General features: G+C 56.9%; 1 protein-coding gene across 3 annotated transcripts in view; it reads left to right on the top strand.

The window, feature by feature from the left end:
• The window catches only part of TTC21A (tetratricopeptide repeat domain 21A), a 40,786-nt gene that overhangs the window by 6,369 nt on the left and 12,306 nt on the right, over positions 1 to 22,111 (top strand). For all 3 annotated transcript variants that reach the window (XM_051979310.1, XM_051979301.1, XM_051979290.1), the window contains exons 3-20: positions 103 to 213; positions 4,005 to 4,171; positions 4,532 to 4,654; positions 5,191 to 5,348; positions 9,567 to 9,651; positions 11,268 to 11,366; positions 12,487 to 12,679; positions 14,004 to 14,101; positions 14,291 to 14,491; positions 15,214 to 15,343; positions 16,092 to 16,249; positions 16,552 to 16,767; positions 18,799 to 19,037; positions 20,050 to 20,122; positions 20,218 to 20,328; positions 20,776 to 20,914; positions 21,038 to 21,141; positions 21,532 to 21,720. In XM_051979310.1, the coding sequence (XP_051835270.1) occupies positions 103 to 213; positions 4,005 to 4,171; positions 4,532 to 4,654; positions 5,191 to 5,348; positions 9,567 to 9,651; positions 11,268 to 11,366; positions 12,487 to 12,679; positions 14,004 to 14,101; positions 14,291 to 14,491; positions 15,214 to 15,343; positions 16,092 to 16,249; positions 16,552 to 16,767; positions 18,799 to 19,037; positions 20,050 to 20,122; positions 20,218 to 20,328; positions 20,776 to 20,914; positions 21,038 to 21,141; positions 21,532 to 21,720 (2,594 nt within the window). The remainder of the gene's footprint in view (positions 1 to 102; positions 214 to 4,004; positions 4,172 to 4,531; positions 4,655 to 5,190; positions 5,349 to 9,566; positions 9,652 to 11,267; positions 11,367 to 12,486; positions 12,680 to 14,003; positions 14,102 to 14,290; positions 14,492 to 15,213; positions 15,344 to 16,091; positions 16,250 to 16,551; positions 16,768 to 18,798; positions 19,038 to 20,049; positions 20,123 to 20,217; positions 20,329 to 20,775; positions 20,915 to 21,037; positions 21,142 to 21,531; positions 21,721 to 22,111) is intronic.

The following is a 22,111-nucleotide window of genomic DNA, read 5'->3' as shown; positions in this document are numbered from 1 at the left end:
CATCCTTCTGGGGGCCCATTTCTTCCTCTCTTCACTGCAATAGTTTTCTGCATTTGGGTTTAAAATATCAGTGAGAGTCAATGATCTGAAATGTCTCTGCAGAACACATCCAGGATGCCATCGGCGAGCTCGAGACTCTCAGGAGTCACCCGGACGTCTCCCTGTGCTCCATAATGGCCCTCATTTATGCCCACAAGCGCTGTGAGACCATCGGTAAGTGAGACCCGCCACCCTCTCCCCTGGTCCAGGGTTAAAGGCTGAGGCTCTAGGGCCCCAGTCAAGGTTCTTGGCTTCCTGCTTATTTATGCTGTCAATGTATGTCTCAGTCATGGACCAATGGAGTGCATCTTGGGATATAGTGTGAGACTTGTGTCTATATCTAATTTCTGCCAGATCATTTTTCTGTTTTATTCCTGGAAAAGTGAGCTTCCCCCCCCCCCCCCCCAATACCTGCGATCTTCAAGTTATCCAGTGACAGGATCACTGTGTTCATTTGCCTCTGTATATTGAGCGCCTAATCTATCCCACAGAGTAATCTCTTTCTTCCCCAGGACCATTTGTTTTGATAATTATAGCTTCATGGTATAGTTCCAAAGCAGGTACTGCTGGGGCTTCTTCCTTCTCATTTTTTTTCATTGATTCTCTTGATATTCTTGACCTTCTATTCTTCCAGGAGAATTTTGTTATTATTTTTTCTGACTCTGTAAAGTTGTCCATTGGTAGTTTGACGAGCGTACCGCTGAAGAGGTAAATTAATTTAGGTTGTATTGTCCTTTGTATTATATCGACTCAGACTTACCAGGTACAATTCACATTTCTGCACTTAGATCTGCCTTTATTTGCATGAAAAGCATTTTGTCATTGTAGTCTTGTAGTTCCTCTGTGTGTTGTAGGTAAACTCCCAAGCATTTTTTATTGTCGGTAGAGATTAGGTGGCACAGTGGATAGAGCATTAGCCCTGAAGTCAGGAGAACCTGAGTTTGAATTTTGTCTCAGATGCTTAACGCTTCCTGGCTGTGTGACCCTGGGCAAGTCACTTAACCCCAATTGCCTTAGCAAAAAAAAAAAAAAGAGAGAGAGAGAGAGAGCGAGAGCAAGAGAGAGAGAGAGAGAGAGAGAGAGAGAGAGAGAGAGAGAGAGAGAGAGAGAGAGAGAGAAAGAGAGAGAGATTATCTTCCTGCTGGTGTTTGTTGGTAACATTCAGAAACCCGGATGATTTAAGCCTCATGTCCTTGCTACAACTTTGCCAAAATTATTCACTGTTTCAGTCAGTTTTTTATTCAACTCTCTGGGTTCCCGTAGTACACCACAATATTATCTGCAGAAAGTGAGAGCTTGGTGTCCCCTCAGCCGGTTGCTTATTCTTATTGCTGTTTCTCCCTTCCTCCATTCTGTGCAGCCCAAGGGTCACTTCCTGCAATTAACTGTCGCCCATCCCCCAGCCGTTCGTGCCCCCTCTCCCAAACTTGTCCCAAAGTCGTGTCCAACTCTTCGCATCACCATTTGGGGTTTTATTGGCAGCCAGGCTGCACCGGTTTGCCGTACCCTTCTCCAGTTCATTTCACAGATGAGGAAACTGAGGCGATCAGGATTAAGTGACTTGCCCAGAGTCACACAGCTAGTAGTGTCTGAAGCTGATTTTGAGCTGAGTTCTCCTGACCCCAATTCCAGTGCTCTGTCCACTCTGCCATCTGGTGGCCCCTACCTAGCACACAGTAGGTGCTTAATAAATGCTCAATGATTGATTGACTAGTCTAATTAAAGCTATTGGGGGGGGTATATTTAGAAGAGGCCAGACATCTCTTCTGTGGACAGCCTATCAGAGCCATGATGCCCTCCCTGAAGCCTGGCTCCCTTCTCAGAGCCTCCCAGGGCAGGGAGCTCGCTGCCTTTTCCATTTCCAGATAGCTTTCCCTACCACTGACCATCCCTATAATGACTGACTCCTGTGTTCTTCCCCAAGTTAACCATTTGGCTCAGGCTCCTGGGTGTTTGCCCTAGAGGGGCACCCCAGGAGACCTCCTGAGCTCAACCTCCACATTCTGCCTCAGTGCCCCCTTCCATGTGCTCCCCAAAAGCTATGACCCTGGCTGGGGAAACAAGCGCTGAATCTCCAGGGGAACAACCACCAGCCATCAATCAGTCTGTCACAGAGTGAGCTGTAAATATTCCCAGAATTCTCCACCTTCCCTGGGCGGAGGCATCATTTTCCCCAAACCTAAAATGACCTTCACCTCTAAACTAAAGGGGAAAGAGGAGGAAGAAGGCCCTTATTAAGCACCTACTCCGAGCTAAGCGTCGTGCTCTGTGCTCCACAAATGTTATTCTAGTCCTTCAACAACTCTGTGAGGGAGGTCCTGTTAGTATCCTCCTTTTACAGATGAGGAAATAGACAGCACAAGACAAAGTGACTAGCCCAGGGTCACGGCGCTAGTCACTGAGGGCAGATCTGAACGCGGGTCTCCCTGCCTCCGGGCCCAGAGCTCTGTCTCCTCGCTGACCAGCTGCCTGACCCAGAGAAGGAACGCACAGGCTCCAGGGTCCCTTCCAGCACCAAGCCCTGGCCCCGGGATCCTGCGGCTCCTAAAGGCCTCTGATAGTTGGGTAAAGCAGCAGAGACTCAGGGAGGCAGGCGGAAAGCGGAGGATCCTGGTCCCCCACGCCCCGGGAGGTGCCGGCTGGGACTCCCTATCTGTCGTCAGGGCCAGTCTGCAGGGGCACAGGGAAGCCGCCTTTAGGAGTATTTCGTGGCCATCACCTGGGTCTGTTGGGGGCGGGAAAGCGGTCCACTTTCCAAGAGCTTCCTACCTAACCCCCTTGGGGCAGCATGCTTGGAGGGCTGCCTCATGTCCTTGGGCTCACGTGGCTGCCGAGTATCATGCGGGTGACGGCACTGAGGCGGGCACCACGGTTGTGGCCGGGGGCACGGTCCCTATTGTTTGGGGTTCAACACCAAATGACAAGATGGAGGTGGACACCGGATATTGGGGTTCAGCCTGCGGGAATTCACAATGGCTTTTCCCTTTGGCGAAAGGTGGGTTTCTGCGTTATGGAACATTATTGTTCTGTAAGAAATGACCAGCAGGATGAATACAGAGAGGACTGGCGAGACTTACATGAACTGATGCTGAGTGAAATGAGCAGAACCAGGAGATCATTATATACCTCAACAACGATACTGTTTGAGGATGTATTCTGATGGAAGTGGATCTCTTCGACAAAGAGAGCCTTAATTGATCAAAGATGGACAGAAGCAGCTACACACAGAGAAAGAACACTGGAAATGAATATAAACTGCTTGCATTTATGTTTTTCCTCCCGGGTTATTTCTACCTTCTGAATTCAATTCTCCCTGTGCAACAAGAAAACTGTTCGGTTCTGCACACATATATTGTATCTAGGATATACTGCAACCCATTCAATATGTAAAGGACTCTTGCCATCTGGGGGAAGGGGTGGAGGGAGGGAGGGGAAAAATCGGAACAGAAATGAATGCAAGGGATAATGCTGTAAAAAATTACCCTGGCATGCGTTCTATCAATAAAAAATTATTTAAAAAAAAAAAAAAAGAAAGGTGGGTTTCTGAGCAGAAGTGGTTTTGGGGGCTGCTCTGGCCTCCACAGGCCTTCTGCTCTTAGAGCCTCCACAATTCTCACAGACGCTGAACTGTAGGAAAGGGTTCACCTGCACTTAGAGAGAGGAAGTTCCATACCTGGAGCCCCCTAGATTCCTGAAATCACCATTTGGTTCGTTTTATTTTAATTTATTTTTGGAGGCAGTCAGGATGTTGCCCAGAATCACTCAGCTAGGTAGTGTCTGAGGCTAGATTTAAATTCAGGTCTTCCAGACTCGGGAGCCAGTACTCTAGCCACTGCACCACCCAACTGCTCCGCCATCTTGTTTATTTTTTTTTTTTTTAATAAAGCTTTCCTTAGGCTCTGCTAAAATAAGATCCCACCCATGTCCTAACTCTTCCTCAATCTGGCTTTCTTCCCGGGGCACAGATCGAGAGGCCATTTCAGAACTTGAAAATTGTCTCAAGGAAACCCGGAAATCTGCTGGCGTGAATGCCTTGTATTACGCGGGGATATTTCTTTGGCTGATGGGTAAAAATGAAAAAGCCAAAGAGTACGTGGACCGAATGCTCAAGGTGTCCAGCGGATCCAGAGAGGTGAGGTCAGGGCCCCCAACGGCAGCTTGTGGGAAGAACCCCCACAAGCCAACACGAGCACCACGGACAGCATACTCCATGGCCAAAGGCATGGGGGGAGGGGGGAGGGGGACAGGGATGGAATCTGGGTTCATAGAGCTTGGGGAGGCGCTCCAGATTTAAAAGGCAACCAGGACAGTGCACGAGGGGCAGGGCAGCCTCCGGGAAGCTCTAGGTGGGGGGGGGGGGATGTGAGGTGCTAGGAGGACCTTCTAGTGCCAGCATCCCAGCACCGAGGCAGCCGCCCTGGAAGTCACTCAGAGAACCAGCAGCGTGCGGCAAGCTCTCTGAAAGCCCCCCCTCCCCGTTTCCCTCTTCCAGGGCTATGTGCTCCGAGGATGGGTGGACTTTACATCTGACAAACAGCACAACGTCAAGAAGTCGATCAAGTACTTCGACCAGGGGATTCGCGACACTAAGGACGTGTTGGGCCTGATGGGGAAGGTAGGAGCAGGTCCAGCATGTCCGGGTTCTTGGCCCCCTTCCTCCCGGCAGGATCTCACCCTCCATAGGCCTCTGTTCCCTCCTGAGCAGAGGGGGGCCCCTAAGGATGGCTGGTCTCAGTTACATCGAAGTTCCCCATCCTGAATTGGCCATCTTCCCTTGATGAGACACAGGGCCTTGCAGGCTCTCCTGGGCCTCCTCCCTTTGTGTAAAGACCAAGCCCCAAAGCTGGAAGATCCTCCCTGGGTGGAAGGTCTCAAGCTCGCAGCTCCCCTTAGCCACACCCCGGAGCCTCCCCAGGCCCTCACCTGGTGACAGAGCTCCCAGAGGGGAAGGTCACCAAGGCACAGAGGCCAGAAGCAGTCCTGCGGGGCCGGCCTTGGGCTGGGATGTTCTAGGCAAAGTGTCCGGATCTTCGCTGAGGGTGCAGACAGATCCCACAGCTGCCCCCCCACCCCACTCTCGCCTGCAGACTTCATCTGGCCTGAATCCGTGGGCGCCTGAGCTAAGGGTTCTCTCTGCACCTTTCTCCACAGGCAAACTATTTCATGATGCAACAGAATTACTCGGGCGCACTGGAAGTTGTTAATCAAATTACAGTTACATATTTTAACTTCATCCCAGCATTCATTCTGAAGATGAGACTCTTTTTGGCCCAGCAGGACTGGGAGCAAACTGTTGAAACAGGAAACCGGTAAGGGAAGAAATCCCAAGTGGCTGTAGTTTAGGGATGCTCTCTCTCTCTCTTTCTCTCTCCCCATATAGATAGATAGATATAGACACAGACATAGATATGGATATGGATATAGATATAGATGTGGACATGGATGTGGACATGGACATGGACATAGATATGGATATAGAGATAGACATAGACATAGATATAGATATATACATAGACATGGACATGGATGTGAACATGGACATGGACATGGATATAGACATAGACATAGACATAGACATAGACATAGACATAGACATAGACATGGATATGGATATAGACATAGATGTGGACATGGACATGGACGTGGACATGGACGTAAATATGGATATGGATATAGACATAGACATAGACATGGACATGGACATGGACATGGATATGAATATAGACATAGACATAGATATGGATATGGATATAGACATAGATGTGGACATGGACGTGGACATGGACGTAAATATGGATATAGATATAGACATAGACATAGACATGGACATGGACATAGTTATAGACATAGACATAGAAGTGGACGTGGACGTGAATGTGAATATGAATATAGACATAAATATAGATGTGGACGTGGACATGAATATGAATATGAATATAGACATAAATATAGATGTGGACGTGGATGTGAATGTGGACATAGACATGGATATAGACATAGACATAGACATAGACGTGGACGTAGATGTGAAAGTGGATATGGATACAGACATAGACATAAACATGGACATAGACACAGATATGGATATGGATATAGACATAGACATAGACGCGGATATGGATATGGATATAGACATAGACATCGACATAGACGTGGACGTGAATGTGAATATGAATATAGACATAAATATAGATGTGGACGTGGACATGAATATGAATATGAATATAGACATAAATATAGATGTGGACGTGGATGTGAATGTGGACATAGACATGGATATAGACATAGACATAGACATAGACGTGGACGTAGATGTGAAAGTGGATATGGATACAGACATAGACATAGACATCGACATAGACATAGACATAGATATGGATATAGACATAGACATAGACGCGGATATGGATATGGATATAGACATAGACATCGACATAGACATAGACGTGGACGTGAATGTGAATATGAATATAGACATAAATATAGATGTGGACGTGGACATGAATATGAATATGAATATAGACATAAATATAGATGTGGACGTGGATGTGAATGTGGACATAGACATGGATATAGACATAGACATAGACATAGACGTGGACGTAGATGTGAAAGTGGATATGGATACAGACATAGACATAAACATGGACATAGACACAGATATGGATATGGATATAGACATAGACATAGACGCGGATATGGATATGGATATAGACATAGACATCGACATAGACATAGATGTGGACGTAGATGTGAAAGTGGATATGGATACAGACATAGACATAAACATGGACATAGACACAGATATGGATATGGATATAGACATAGACATCGACATAGACATAGATGTGGACGTGGACATGGACATGGACATAGATATGTATATAGATATAGACATATACATAGACATGGATATGGATATGGATATGGATATAGACATAGACATAGATATAGACATAGATGTGGACATGGACAGGGATATAGACGTAGACATGGACATGGACAGGGATATAGACATAGACATAGACGTGGATGTGGACGTGAATATGGATATAGGCATAGATACAGATATAGATGTAGATGTGGACATGGACGTGAACGTGGACATGGACATAGATATAGACATAGACATAGACATGGACATGGATGTGGATATGGATACAGACATAGATATAGACATGGACATGGACGTGGATGTGGATATAGACATAGACATATAACATTTTCATTTTTCCTCCAGTAGACTTAGGGATGTCCCAAACTAACAGCAAGAGAAAGCTTTATCTCCCAGCCTCATCCCATGGACCTCTCCTCCCATTGGTCCCTGTGGGAGCTGCCCCATGCTCTGTCTGTGATCCCCCACTCCTACAGCCAACATTAAGCATGTAGTACTACCTGCCAGGCACTTCATCTAAAGCCTGTGTTCTAGTGGGGGAGACAGCAGGCCCATTATAGAGGCACGGGCAAAGCCCGTCAGTCACAAGGTGGCACCCGCCTCCTTTGTCAGCCTTAAACATGGGCAGCTCTCTCGTGGGACTGGCAAGATCAGGATATGGCAATGTCCCTTCTGGCATCTTTCCACGGCCCTTTGGGTCCGCTCCAGAGCGGACCCATCCAAGAGAAGGGCACCAGGACTTGTGGATTGGAAATACACTTTGAAAGTGTTTTTTTTTTTTTAAACAGCCTTTCAATCCTCACCTCAGACTTAAGTTTCAGGGGCAGTTCGGTGGTGCAGTAGATGGAACACCAGGCCTGAAGTCAGGAGTTCAAATCCAGCCTCAGACACTTACCACTTCCTGGCTGTGTGACCCTGGGCAAGTCACTTAACCCCAATTGCCTCAGCCAAAAAACAAACAAAAATTCAAGTTTCATAGAGAACCTGTCTCCCTTCCTTCCCATTCATTCAACTGGGCCAAAGCTATAATATATACATACACATATATATGTATGTATTTCCCTGGTTATTTAGTTATTTGTTTGTTTGTTTATGACCGTGTCAGGAGTCCTATCCTTCCTCTTTCTTCCTTTGACTTTTAGTGCTCCCAGATCCTCCATAGCCATGGGCTGTGCCTTTGGCAGAGGACGGCACCCAGGCTCGCGACAGGGGTGTGTCCAGTGTGGACCACAGCGACTAAAAAGGAGTCAGTTCCTTGGCACTGAAGGGGCCTGACAGGCTTGGGCAGGCCTGTGGTGCTTTGAGGGAGCCTGAGGAAGCCGGGGCCTTCCACCGTCCCCCTCCCAGGATGCTCCAGGCTGGATTAGCACTCTGGTCCTGAGATTCTGCCCACCCCCCACCCCCCAGGGAGGTACAGGAAACTTCTATTACCCAGAATTCTGCATTCAACCACGGAAGCAGAAAGCTTATTGGGAAAAACCTTTGGGGGCCAGCCATGGGCCTTGCAGTACTGAGCTCCGCCATGGAGGCTCCCAGAAAGCGGACCGGAACATTGAGAGGTGGCACAACCGGGGTGGGTTCATGACTTGAATCCAGATTTTCCGGGCCCTAAGGCTGAATCTTTATTTACCAGAACAGACTGTTTCTTTCATTGCCAGTAAGACTTAAGAAGAATTCGATTTTTTTTCTTATGTTTCTCAGAACATTTTTTCAGCTAAGTGGTACAGTGGTTAGAGCCCTTGACCGGGAGTCAAAAAGGCCTGAGTGCAAATGCAGCCTCAGATACTTACCAGCTGTGTGACCTTGGACAAGTCATTGTCTGCCTCTGTTTCCTCAGCTATAAAATGTAAAATGTTGTTCTTACTAGCATGCTTCTGCCCCAGGAGGTAATGACTAGTTAAACACTGGCTTCTCTCTGACATGAGAACAGCTTTCTTTGCACTGGGAGGCCCAAGGAGGGTCCTCCTGCTGCTCCTCTGCCTGCAGCCTCTGCACCGGCTGCGAGGTCGGGCCTCCAGGTGTTTGCCACTTTGTGGAAGAAGCTAAGTGACCTTTCAGCGTCACCTAGCTGACCCCCTGGCTCCTTCCATGGGGCCACAGCCCCCGCTGCTCTTCAAGCTCAACCGAGGCCTTGGCTCAGTGATCTTTCACCTGGGGCTCGCGGGCCCCGAGGTTCTGGGAAGAGCTTCCAAGGGTTCGCGACTTTGGAGGGGGGGGGGGAAACTGGCCATCAGCCCCTCCCTGGGACTTAGTGTCCCCTTACTTAGGAAGGGAAGCGAACGCCGCTCTGAGGAGGTCCCCGAGCTTGGCCCGACCCGGTGTCACAACACAGAAACGTAACGTGCACCTTCTTCTCCAGCCGCGACGGGTCAACCCAGAGCGTCCCGGTGACCCCGGAAAGTTGTCCTTCCACACGTGGCCCAGCGCCGGCGCTCCTAGAGCAGGTTTTCCCAGAGCGGGCTTGTCCGGGGCAGGCTCACTCACAGCGATCTTGTCCAGGGCACGGTGGCCCAAGGCAGGCTCGTCCGGGGCAGGCTTGCCCAGTATAGACGGCTCACCCAGGGCAGGCTCTCCCAGGGGCCTGGCTTGTTCGGCCTCACCTAATGTGGAGGAATTCCTCTTCCTGTTTCAGAATCTTGGAGAAAGACGATAACAACATCGACGCCCGCCAGGTCCTGGCCGTGCATGAGTTTGCCAGGGAAGGAGATATCAGCGAAGTAAGTGCTCTGGAGGATTAAGGGAAGCCGGCTCATGAGGAGTCCTTTCTCCAGGCTCTTGGGCTGGGCCTCCCGCTCTCGGCCTCCTGTCTCCCCGGCCTCCTGTCTCCCCGGCCTCCTGTCTCCCCAGCCTCCCACTCTCGGCCTCCTGTCTCCCCAGCCTCCCACTCTCGGCCTCCTGTCTCCCCAGCCTCCCACTCTCGGCCTCCTGTCTCCCCAGCCTCCCGCCCTCGGCCTCCTGTCTCCCCAGCCTCCCGCTCTCAGCCTCCTGTCTCCCCGGCCTCCTGTCTCCCCAGCCTCCCGCTCTCGGCCTCCTGTCTCCCCGGCCTCCTGCTGTTCCCTCTGCTCAGAGCTGTTTAAATAGGGCTGATTCCAGCAGTGCTGCAGAAAGACGAGACCCTGGGTGACATTTTTTAAATGAGGAGCATGGCTGAGCTGACCTCCAAGGCTCCTCAGGGGCCGGCATTCCGTGCCCCTCTGGTTAATGAATGGTGAGGGATGGCCGGCCAAGGCTGGGGATGCCCCAGGATTTCCCGGTGTGGCTCCCCGGCCGGGAGCTCTCCAAAGAGCAGTTCCAGTCAGTCTCGACTGCCGATGCACAAAAAGACCCCACGTCGACCCCGTATCGACCCCATATCAATCCCACATCAACCTCATGTTGACCCCGCAGTCCAGTAGTGATAAAAACAGCTAACACTGGAGCTTGGCCGTCAGTGGCTTTGTTCCGCCCTCTTGGGACACGGAGCTTTCCACCAGACCTGCGGTTGCAGCGTCCTCTGCCCATCATCTCCAAATAGAGAGGGTGTCCTTGGCAACAGGCCCATTTTATTTTTTTATTTATTAGCTTAGTAATTAAATTAATACATGCATAAGTAAATACCCACCAAGAGGTTGGGGAGCAGAGGTGGCCCAGCGGAGAGAGCGCTGGGGCTGGTGTCACAAAGGCCTGAGTACAAATCCAGCCTCTGACACTTTTTGGCTGTTCCTTCCCTGTCTGCCTCGGTTTCCGCATCTGTAAAGGGGCTGGAGAAGGAAATGACAAACTACTCCAGTGTCTTTGCCAGGGAAACCCCCCACGGGGTCACAGAGAATCAGGCAGGACTGAACCACCACAAGGACCAAGTATTTTCTCACTATCCCCCCTCTGGCGGGGCCTCGGTTGTGCAGCCCCCCGGCAGGCGCCCATCCTCACCAGGAGAGAGGCGGTCATTCCCCTGCAGCTTAGGGATCCCCCCTTCCAATCTTGGGGAACTGCCTGGAGGACTAAGTGCTTGGGAGCCTAGGCCGGGGTTCAAAATCTGGGGTAAGAGTAAACCCCGGACTTCGGCAGCCTCACCAAGGATGGGTGAGAGGGAGAGCTCCTGGAGGGGCCGCCTTTTACCTCCTTCGGTATTACTCAGTATACGGCAGGTGTTAAATAAATGCGTGTTGACTACTGACAGACGGAGTGCAATCTACCAAATACAAGGGATCAGCTCTTGCCGGGAGGTGCCGGGGGCTTTCCGTCCCTGTGGGTACAAAACAAAATTGAGATCAAAGCATCCTGTTTGGAGCAGCAAAGGCCGCTGGGCCGGGGCAAGCCGGTCCTCTGGTGCTCACTTTGCCCTTTCCTGCAGGCCATCAACCACGTGAGAAACCTGATTAAGGCTTTGGAGACCAGGGAGCCCCAGAACCCGAGCCTCCATCTGAAGAAAATCATCGTCATCAGCAGGCTGGTACGTGGGGAGCCTCCCCCTGGCTCTGGGGGGAGCCTCCCGAAACCCTCCCTTCCCGGGAAGTGCCTGGTTCTCTGGGCTCTGGAAACCCTTCAGGAGCCAGAGCTCCCTGTGACCTCCGGCACCAAGCTCACTGCTGAACACGCCCTCCAGGGCATCAAGGGAGCCCAAAGTCCCCCAAGGGCTCCGTGCTCCAGCCCCAAGGCCCCGTGCTCCAGCCCCAAGGCCCCGTGCTCCTGCCCCAAGGCCCCGTGCTTCAGCCCCAAGGCCCCGTGCTCCAGCCCCAAGGCCCCGTGCTTCAGCCCCAAGGCCCCGTGCTCCTGCCCCAAGGCCCCGTGCTCCAGCCCCAAGGGCCCTGTCTCCTGCCCTGTCTTCTCCACTGAAGTTCTAGGGAGGGTCAGTGACTTGCCACCCTCACGGAGGGTCTTGACCCCTCATTTGGTCTCCAGCTGATGGGGCCTCATGAACACATCTGCAAAAAGATCTTGGGGTTCCTAGTGGGCTGTTGGCAGCCACACAGTAATGGGCACCTGGGGCTGCATCAGAGGGGCGGTTTTCAGGAAGAAGGGGGTGATGGCACGAGACTATCCTGCCCCGGTCTGACCTCTGCAGGGCTGGGTTCTGTTCTGGGCACTCGAGGGTAAGCGGGGCAGGATCGGAAGGCCGCAGAGCACCCAGAAAGCCAACCAGGGTGTCTGAGGGGGCTGGAGATGGCAGGGGTGGGCTGAGGGCCTCCTCCGCCCTTGGGGCATTCTGGGTGGGTCCCAGGCACCAGGTTGGGGGATGCAGAAAGGCAGATCTGAGCTCAGTGTCAGGGAAAAAGCACCAACAGCTAGCGCCCCGAGGTGGACCAGGCCGCCCACTTTGGGGCCCTCTTCAGCTCCGGGCTGGATGAGCAGCTGCGGGGTCTGTCGTGGTGGAGCCGTAGTCCCCGGTTTAGGGGGACTCCCGAGACCCCGGCTCTCTGGGTCACGCCTCGTAAGCCAGACGTCGGAGGGCCTTCCCGGCGGCCCCGACTCTCGGGCCCGGCACTGCCGGCTCGCTCTTTGGCTGGCCCAGAGCCGGGCAGGGACCCCGGGGCCTCCCTCGCTAGGGCCACTGGCCAGACTTTTCCTTGCAGTGTGGGAAGCACCAGCTCATCCTGCAGCAGATCTACAGCTTCATCGAGCGCACCTTCATCTCGGCGCCCTCAGACGCCCAGTTCGCCAACGAGCTGGGCTACCAGCTCATCCTTCAGGAGAAGGTGAAGGAAGCCACTCTGTGGTACACGGAGGCCATGAAGCTGGACGAGAGCAGCATGTCAGCCCTGATAGGTCTCTGGCCTGGGGACCTGGGAGGCCTGGGGGGACCTGGGAGGCCTGGGGGAGGCCTAGGAGACCAGTGAGGGCCTGGGAGACCTGGGGGGTGGGGCAGCCTGGGAGTCCTAGAAGGCCTGGGGAGTGTGGGGAGCCTGCGAGGCCTGGGGGGCCTGGAAGGCCTGGGGAGCCTGGGAGCCCTAGAGAGTCCTGGGGAGTGTGGGGGGCCTGGGAGCCCTAGGGAGACCTGGGAGGTCTGGGGAGCCTGGGAGGCCTGGGGGGCCTGGGAGCCATAGAGGGCCTGGGGAGTGTGGGGAGCCTGGGAGGCCTGGGGGGCCTGGAAGGCCTGGGGAGCCTGGGAGGTTTGAGGAACCTGGGAGCCATAGGGGAACCTGGGAGGCCTGGGGGGCCTGGGAGCCATAGAGGGCCTGGGGAGTGTGGGGAGCCTGCGAGGCCTGGGGGGCCTGGAAGGTCTGGGGAGCCTGGGAGGCCTGGGGAGCCTGGGAGCCATAGGGAGAACTGGGAGGCCTGGGGAGCCTGGGAGCCCTAGAGAGTCTTGGGGAGTGTGGGGAGCCTGGGAGGCCTGGGGGGCCTGGGAGCCATAGGGAGAACTGGGAGGCCTGGGGAGGCCTGGGAGACCAGTGAGGGCCTGGGAGGCCCAGGGGGTAGGGCAGCCTTGAGCCCCACATGGTCCGAGGTCACAGTCCTGACAGTTTCAAGTATGAACAAAGGCCCGTGTGCATGACAGAGCAGGACCCCCTTCTAAAAGAACAGCTCGTATGGCCAGCCTTTGTTTCTGTGACTTAACCTCCCCGGTATCACTGCTCCCGCCCTCTCCTTCATGTTACCTTTAAAAGAGGAAGGAGAAAAACAATTCTGGCAAAATCAGCGCGGGCCCTGAAATCCCTGACCTCCCGACCCCTGGCCCTCTGCCGGGGAGGGGGCAGTGGGGGCACCTTCCCCTTGGATCCCCTAGATGCGGGAAACTAGAGGCTCTTTCTTCTGCCCCCTGCTGGGGGCGCCAGGAAGGCCGGGTTTGGGCTGGAGAACTCCCAGCCGGATCATCTGTAGCCGCTGTGGTCCCTGAGGCAGGGGGGGCCTGGACTCTCCCCCTCCCCCTCCCCGGAGCTTTACGGCCCTTCCTGTGTCATTGGGCAGCCACCCTGACTCCCTGCCCTTCCTCTAATACCTTCTATAATCTTTAAAACACCCCGAAAAGCGCGGAAGCTCCCCACTAGACGCCCCAGTGTCGGAGGCCCCAGTGCTCAGGGCCCCTGACCCTGGCTCAGCCTTGTCAGGCGGCTCACAGGGAGAGGGTTCCTGTTGTGTGTCTGGACTGCAGGTATCATTTGGTGTCAGATCCTGGAGGGCAACCTGGAGGAGGCAGAGCAACAGCTGGAATTCCTGAAGGAAGTTCAGCAATCCCTGGGGAAGTCTGAGGTCAGAGGTCACCTTATTTCTCCCATCCTCCTCCCGCCCTTCCCCTCTCCACCCTCAAGTTTCAATATAAGGAGCCAGACCGGATCCTTCCCGGAGACCGGACATTGTTGGGAAGGCTCCTGGGCAGGCCCGGGAGGGCCGGGATCAGGCCCTGAGGCCCCAGCCAGGTGAGCGCCCCCTCTCCCGCAGGTCCTGACCTTCCTGCAGGCCCTCCTGGCCTCCAAGAAGCACAAGAGCGAGCAGGTGGCCACGGCTCTGCTCAAGGAGGCGGCCGAGCTGCACTTCTCCAACATGCAGGGCCTCCCCCTCAGCATCGAGTACTTCGAGAAGCTCAATCCCACCTTCCTGGTGAACATCGTCAAGGAGTACCTGTTCTTCTGCCCCAAGCAGGTGGGCCGGGAGCCTGCTCCGGGAGGCGGGCGGAGGGCACGGAGGAGGGGAGCTGCCCGCAGGAAGCTTGGGTGGGCACTGAGGCGGCTTGGAGGGCGCTGAGGCAATCTGGAGGGCACTGATGCGGCTCGGAGGGCGCTGAGGCAGCTTGGAGGGCGCTGAGGTGGTTCAGAGGGCGCTGAGGTGGTTCAGAGGGCGCTGAGGTGGCTTGGAGAACACTGAGGCGGCTCGGAGGGTGCTGAGGCGGTATACTTCGATTCCAAGTGCCCTCTGCCACGCAGATGGCAGCTCCCGGAGAGCCGAGAAGGGGCTGCTGAGGAAGAGGTTGGCCCAGGCGCCGCACACCTGCAGCCTGATGGGCCTCTCTGAGCCGGCCTCCCCTCGGAGGGTGGGGCAGGCTGCCAGGCGAGGGAGGGAGCCCGGCCCTGAGGTCACGGACCGAGCCTCTGAGCGCCTGGTTCTTAGCCGGCATATTTAGGACTGGGAGGCTTCTGGTCATGCTCCCCTGCCCCACGGTGTCCCTCTCCATGGACGGAGGGCTAGGCCAGAGCGGGCATTGGGGGCCAGAGCGGGCATCGGAGGCCAGCCCCCCAGCCCCACCTGCAGCTTCTCCCAGAAGAGCCTTGGCTCGGCCTCCGAGGAGGCCCCCAGAGAAGGCCCCGAAGGTCATCCCGCTCTCCGGAACCGGTGCCGCTGATGGCCCGACCCCATTTCCCTCCCAGCCCAGATCCCCGGGCCAGATCATCTCTCCTCTCCTCAAACAAGCGGCAGTGATCCTGAACCCCGTGGTCAAAGTGGCCCCCGCCCTGATCGACCCGCTGTACCTCATGGCCCAGGTCAAGTACCTGTCAGGTGAGCCGCGGCGGCCAGCCTCCCACGTGCCCAGCACAGAACCTGGCCCCTAACGTGTCTGTCAGATAAGAGGGGGTGAATGGAAGCCCCCTTAGTGGCCGCTGGCGCTGATGGGAAGCTCGCCTTCCTGCTGAGCCTGGCCCCGGCGCGTGCCCTCCCCCAGATCCCTCCTCAGCTCCCGGGAGCGGGCGCAGCAGACCCGGCAGCCCAGGTGGAGCGTGGGTACCCCTGGACTTTCTTCTCTAATTCTTGGGAAAGCTGGCAAAGATCATAGAGCTCAAGGGGACTCCCATGCCCTCTGAAGGAGTCTGCTCTATCCTCGAGGCAAAGGGAGCCATGGGAGGTCCTTGAGCAGGAAAGTGACCGCGGCAGACCCGCGCCTTTGGAGATTAGCGAGAGGCGGAAGGACTAATTAGGAGGGGATTGCAATAGTCCAGACAAAAAGTGCAAGGTCCCAAGCCAGGCCTGGCGGCAACACGAGAAGAGAAAGGAGGCCGGAGCAAGAAATGGAGCAAAGGCAGAATCCCCGGGACGTGGCGGCCGGGGGGCTTCGGGGAGGGAGGAGGGGCGGGACTCAGGGCGCGCAGCCGGTGCCTAGGCAGGTGGGACGCTCAAAGGAACAGGGAAGTCTGGGAGGGCAGAGTCTGGGCAAGACCGAGGCTCTCTTTGGGTCGGGCTGACTGGGCGGTTCCAAGATGGCCCCGGGGCCAAGGCTGCCGGCTGGGAAACCTGGTGCTGCTCTTCCCAGGGGAACTAGAGAACGCCCAGAGCACCCTGCAGAGATGCCTGGAGCTCGACCCGACCTCGGCCGACGTCCACCTCCTGATGGCCCAGATCTACTTGTCCCAGGGCAACTTCACCATGTGCTCCCACTCCTTAGAGCTGGGGGTCAGCCACAACTTCCAGGTGAGCGGGCGTCTGGGAAGGGGCGAGAAACGAAGGCTCTGCCCTCTCCGAGCCGCCCCAGGGACCAACCCGCTGCTCTGGATCCCCTTCCACGCCCCCAGCCCCGCCTGGTGTATCTGGGAGGACTAAGGGACCTTCGCCGCTCTGGGCCTCTGAACCACGGTCCCGGCTGGCAGGGGGAGGGTCTGCGCCCCTTCCTCCTCCGGGGGCCTCTGCGCTGTGGTTGGCCGAGGGAGGAACCCTCCGTGCTGGGCTTCGGGAGCAGCCGCCCCCGCTGAGCGCCGGCACGCGTCCCTTCCCAGGTGCGCGACCACCCGCTGTACCACTTCATCAAAGCGAGGGCCCTGAACAAGTCCGGGGACTACCCGGAGGCCATCAAAACCCTCAAGATGATCATGAAGCTCCCCACGATGAAGAAAGGGGAGAACAAGAAGAGCAGGAGCTCCGGCATCCAGCCCAGCGAGCGGGTGTCCATCTTGCTGGAGCTCGCCGACGCGCTGCGCTTAAACGGGGAGCTGGTAAGAGACTGGGCTGGCCTTCCCCCCAGGGGGCAGAGCGGGGAGGGCGCAGGAGCAGGAGCTGGGGGGGGGGGGGCAGGAACAGGAGCCGGAGCGCAGGCTCCGTCTGCTGGCGGCTCCGGAAGCTCCCCGGGCCTAAGACAGAGAGACCGGCAAGCGGCAAGCTTGGGTGAGCCCCGGCTAAGACCACGGCAAGGTGTCCAGACCCAGCAGTGGCTGGGCCGAGGATGGGAGGGATGGGAGGGAGGAGACAGAGAAGCCACACTTTAGATATTCTAGAAATGACACGTTGAATCGCCCAAAATCGCCACTAAATTTCTGATGGAAAAGAAACTCAAATAAACATCTCGGGCAAATAGTGACTTTATCAGCCAGAATTCACACAGCGCTTTCCCATTGGCAGAGAACTCCGTGTCTGTTAATTCATTTGATCCTCACAATATGGGAGGTAGATGCTATGATTATCCCCATTTTACAGTTGAGGAAACTGAGGCAGGTGGAAGTTAAGCAGCTCACTAGTGTCTGACACTGGCTTTGAAGCCAGGTCTGACTCCAGGTCCGGGGCTCTTTAGATCCTTACTGGAAAGACTGGGGTTTCCTGTGGGAGGGAAAGAACGGATCCAAACTCAGATTTCCTGTTGAATTTTCCCTAGAAAACCAGTTGTAGAGTTGAGATTCTCAGAGGTCACATGATCCTGGGAGGAGACCCCCCCCCCAGTGCCATGCTAGGGCTGCCCCATGGGGACTGGGTTAGGAAACAAGGGGCCGGGCCAGGAGATGTACCCAAGCCCCGTGCTGGGCACAGGAGGCCACAGAGGGCCCACCCGGCAGTCGTGCCCATTGAGGTTGACCTTCTGGGATGCAGACCGTACCATTTCAGCTCAGGGAGAGGGGGGTCAGGAAAGACTTCCCCGATGGGGGGCTCTAAAGCTGGGGGGGGAGGGTAGCCGGGGCTGGCAGGGGATGCATGGAGAAAGCATAAGTGGGGGTGAAGTAGACAAAGGAAGCCCCCCCAATCCAGGTAATAGGAACCATTGATGCCTTTTGAGCGAGGGAGTCCCTGTGGCTCAGAAAGGGGATTTCCGGGGCCTGGTGGAGGGTGGGTCACAGCAGAGGGACATAGGGGGCGGCTGTGGTGGCAGCCAGCAGGGTCTGAACCAGGGGAGGGAGCCCGAGGTGGAAACCCAAGACTCCACCGCTGTGTGACACACTGGAGGGAGAAGCAGAGGGAGCCTGGGTGACTTGGGGAGGGGGAGAGCTGGGAGTCCGAGGAAGGTGCCCCCTTCTGAGAAATCAGGACCATGGAGAGCGCCCGTGTCTGCGGTGTCTGGGGGGGGGGGGCATTTGTGGGGCACAGGGAGCCGGGACAGGAAGAGGGATCTGGACTGAGCCCATGGGACGCCCAGGCGGAGCCCTCTGGCTGCCACGGGACTCCTGGTGCTGGAGGAAGCGGAGACCTGGACTCTGCACACAGTCACTGGGTCCGAGCAGAGGGAGCTGAGGGAGGCGTGCCCTGGGGGGGGGGGTGTTCTGGGGGGGGACACACCCTTAGCACAGGAGCCAGGAAGCGGCAGACAGGCCAGAGAGGAAGGGAGGCCAGACCTGGTGCCGAGGGCGAGAAGGCCTGAGGGGCTCCATCTGCCTGGGGGCGGCTCCTCCCTCTCCCCTCCTGGCTCTGTTCTCGGCCAGTTCCAGCCCCCCTGACCGCTGGGCCCCACGCACCTCACGCCCTCACGGCTCTTTGGCCGCTGTCCCGCGGCCCGTTGGGCGAGAGCATCCTGCCTCTGTCCGCACCAGCAGCGGTGGGCGCGGCGGACGGACATTCAGGGGGCCCTGCGTTCAAGGCCTGGCACGTGCACACACAAAGCACACAGTGTGGATACACGCGCCACGCGCCGCACACAAGCACTAGCCCGGGCGTGCACGTACTGCGCCTGCGCCGGCAAATGCACCTGTGCAACATGCATCCCCGGCACGCCCGCACGTGCACACAAACACACTCACACGTGTGCACACCCCCTCCCCCCGCAGCACGAAGCCACCAAGATCATGCAGGACGCCATCAACGAGTTCAGCGGCACGCCCGAGGAGATCCGCATCACCATCGCCAACGTGGACCTGGCGCTGAGCAAGGGCAACGTGGAGATGGCGCTGGGGATGCTGAGGAACATCACGCCCAAGCAGCCCTACTACACCGAGGCCAAGGAGAAGATGGCGCACATCTACCTGCACACGCGCAAAGACATCCGCCTCTACATCAGCTGCTACAGGTAGGGGGAGAGGGGCAGGGGGAGGGGGGCAGGGGGAGGGGAGCAGGGGGCGGGGCCAGGAGCAGGGGGAGGGGCGGCGTCCGCACCAACACAAGCTCTCAGCCTCACCTCCGGGCGCACAAGGAGCTGGAACTGGTGGGGAAACACCCCCCCCAGAAGCGCCCCCAGCACCTGCAGGTAATGCTCCCAGCGGGAGGCCGGGCACTGGGCTCCTGCTGGTCCCCGGGCATGGGCTGCCCAGCCTGGATTGGACAGAAACCTCGCCTGGCCCCGTGAAAGAGCTCGGGCCGCCCTTACTGCAGAGGAGAGGCCGCCAGACCCGGGGAGACCCAGGGAAGGAGCCTCCCCGGAGGCCGCCGAGGCGGAGGCAGCACTGGGCCGGGGGCTTCCTGACTCCTAGGTCTAAATCCAGCCTCAGCCGCTTCATTTCACCTCTGTTTGACTCAACTTCTTCATCTGTAAAATGGGGATCCTAGAGCCCCCACCTCAGGGTATTCATAGCACACCTGGCCCGGTGCCAGCACACAGCAGGCGTCACTTACACGCTTGGTCTCCCCTGCAGAGGAGGGGGCCGTTGGCTCTGCCAGCTTCGTGCCTCGCCCTGGTGGATGCTGGTGCATGATGATGACCTAGCTAGGCCTTCCAGGTGCCAGCGTCACTCCTCTGGTCCTCATGAGCCAGTGAAAAGGAGGGTGTCAGCCCCATTTTACAGAGGGAGAAACCAAGGCGGAGGGTCAGCTCCCTACCCACTACACCACACACTGCCTCTGCGGGGGCCACAAGGAAAAACTTGGCTCCGGCCTTTCAGGACAGAGGGCACACCTTCCGGCAGCCCCAGGGTCCCCCTGAGGCTCAGGCCCCGCGGGCACTCCTGGGGGGCCGGTAGTTGAGCCAGGAGAATCCGCCCTCCGGCTTCCAGGCTCCCCAAGTCACCCAGTGCAGGCTGGGCCTGGCCGAGCCCTCGGGCGGGGGCACAGGAGCCCCCCCTCACCCCCGGGGATCTCTTTTGCAGAGAGCTCTGCGAACACTTGCCAGGCCCTCACACCAGCCTCCTCCTGGGAGACGCCTTCATGAATATTCAGGAGGTGAGGGATTGTCCTGGGACCCCGACCCGGCCCGGGGGCTCCGCCCGCCTTCGGTGGGTGCTGAGAACAGGCCTTTTTGCCCCCTCCCCTGCCAGCCAGAGAAGGCTCTGGAGGTGTACGACGAAGCTTACCGGAAGAACCCTCACGACGCCTCCCTGGTCAGCAGGATCGGGCAAGCTTACGTGAAAACGCACCAGTACAACAAGGTCAGGGGGCGGGGGCGGGGGCAGGGCCCGAGAGGGGGGGTAGGGCAGTGGGGGGGGATACTGGGCTAGGCCTGCGGGGCCACCGGGAGGAGGCCGGGGCCCAGCACTCTTTAGCCCAAGAGTGACCCAGATACACACACAGACACCCCAGACTTGAGGCAAGCCTCAGTCAGGCTCAGTGTGGGACCCTGGGATGGACCCTGGCCCCCAGGAGCCTCTAAGCTAAGACTTAGAGAGAATGGGACCAGAGAGAAGGGTCTGGAGGGGAGGCACCTTCTGTCCCCGGGGGCGGGTATCCCAACAGCTGGGGGTGCAAACAGAGAACACCTTGCTTGGCTCCTGCATAAGCCCCTCCTGCCCAGCCCGGGGCCCGCCCCCTGTAACAGCTTCCTTGGGATGGCCAAGCCTGTTCTGAGGGCCACCGAGACCTCGTGTCTTTTCCTTAAGGCCATCAATTACTACGAGGCGGCCCAGAAGATAAGCGGGCAGGACTTTCTGTGCTGCGACCTGGCCGAGCTGCTCCTGAAGCTCAAGAAGTTCAACAAGGCCGAGAAGGTGCTGAAGCAGGCGCTGGACCACGACTTCGGTGCGTGCCCCGCCCCCTCCCGCCCCTCCGCTGGGGGGGGGTCCCGGGGAGGGCAGCTCGTGCGCGTGCGCATGCGCAGGGGTCCGCCCTGAGAGGGGGGGGCTCTGGTTCCCTGTTTTCTAGTTAATGACATCCCTTCCATGATGAACGACGTCAAGTGCTTGCTCTTGCTCGCTAAAGTGTACAAGAATCACAAAAAGGAGGAAGTGATGAAGACTCTGAACAAGGTAGCACCGGTGTAGACACGGGCTCTGGTCTGCTTCTCCCCAAGGCAGGGATGGGGGGCCGGTGAGGGAGGCCGGAGCTTGAGCGGGGCCCGGGGACACCCCCAAGCTAGCGGGGAAGAGTTCCGGTCGCGGTGACGGGTGACTGTGAGGAGTCGCTAGTTGGTCCCTGAGGGGCAGCGGGTGACCCCGCCGCCGGGGACACTTACCGGACAAGCCACCGTCACCCTCCTCTGCAGAAGCGACCCTCCCTGGGAGGGATAGATCTGGCGGGAGCCGCTTGCTCTGGGACTGAGCCGTAGAAATGGCCCTCCCGGCACTGGCCCCGGCCCGGCTGGCGGGCACCTAGGGAGCCCAAGCACAGGGCTCAGTGCCCGACCTGGCTCGTTGCAGGCCTTGGACATCCAGTCGAGGATCCTGAAGCGGGTGCCCCTGGAGCAGCCCGAGATGCTGCCCTCCCAGAAGCAGCTGGCCGCCTCCATCTGCGCCCAGTTTGGGGAGCAGCACCTCTCGGAGCGGGACTACGTGAAGGCGGTCAAAGCCTACAAAGACGCCCTGACCTACTCCCCCATAGACAACAAGGTGAGGGCTGCAGGCGGGGAGGCCCCGGGGCTGCCTCAGCCACTGCCCAGAATTCTGAGCAGCGGGGGCTGGGCCCCGGGTGGGAAGGGGCTGCTCCTCCTCCAGTCTCCCTGCCTCGGTCCTTGGAACCCTGCCAGAAGGGCCATGACCGGGAAGGGAGGGTTCCTGAAGCTTTTATTTTCCATAATGAAATGATTCTCCTTGTAATTCTAGACGGCATTCTGGTCTAGGAGAAATGCCCTCTGAATGTGAACCAGCCAATCAGAGCCTGCGCTGGGAATTCTGGGAGGCCCTTCCTGCCCCTCAGCCTTCCCCTCTCAGATTACCTAACCTCCGCTCTGTATCCTGGAGGCTTCCCTAGCATCCACATTAGAACCTCAGGCCAAATTTA

This window comes from Antechinus flavipes, chromosome 1, assembly GCF_016432865.1.
Source record: "Antechinus flavipes isolate AdamAnt ecotype Samford, QLD, Australia chromosome 1, AdamAnt_v2, whole genome shotgun sequence".
NCBI classification, from domain to species: Eukaryota; Metazoa; Chordata; class Mammalia; order Dasyuromorphia; family Dasyuridae; genus Antechinus; species Antechinus flavipes.
Note: the sequence above shows the minus strand (reverse complement) of the source record. Positions and strands in the feature narration are given on the sequence as shown.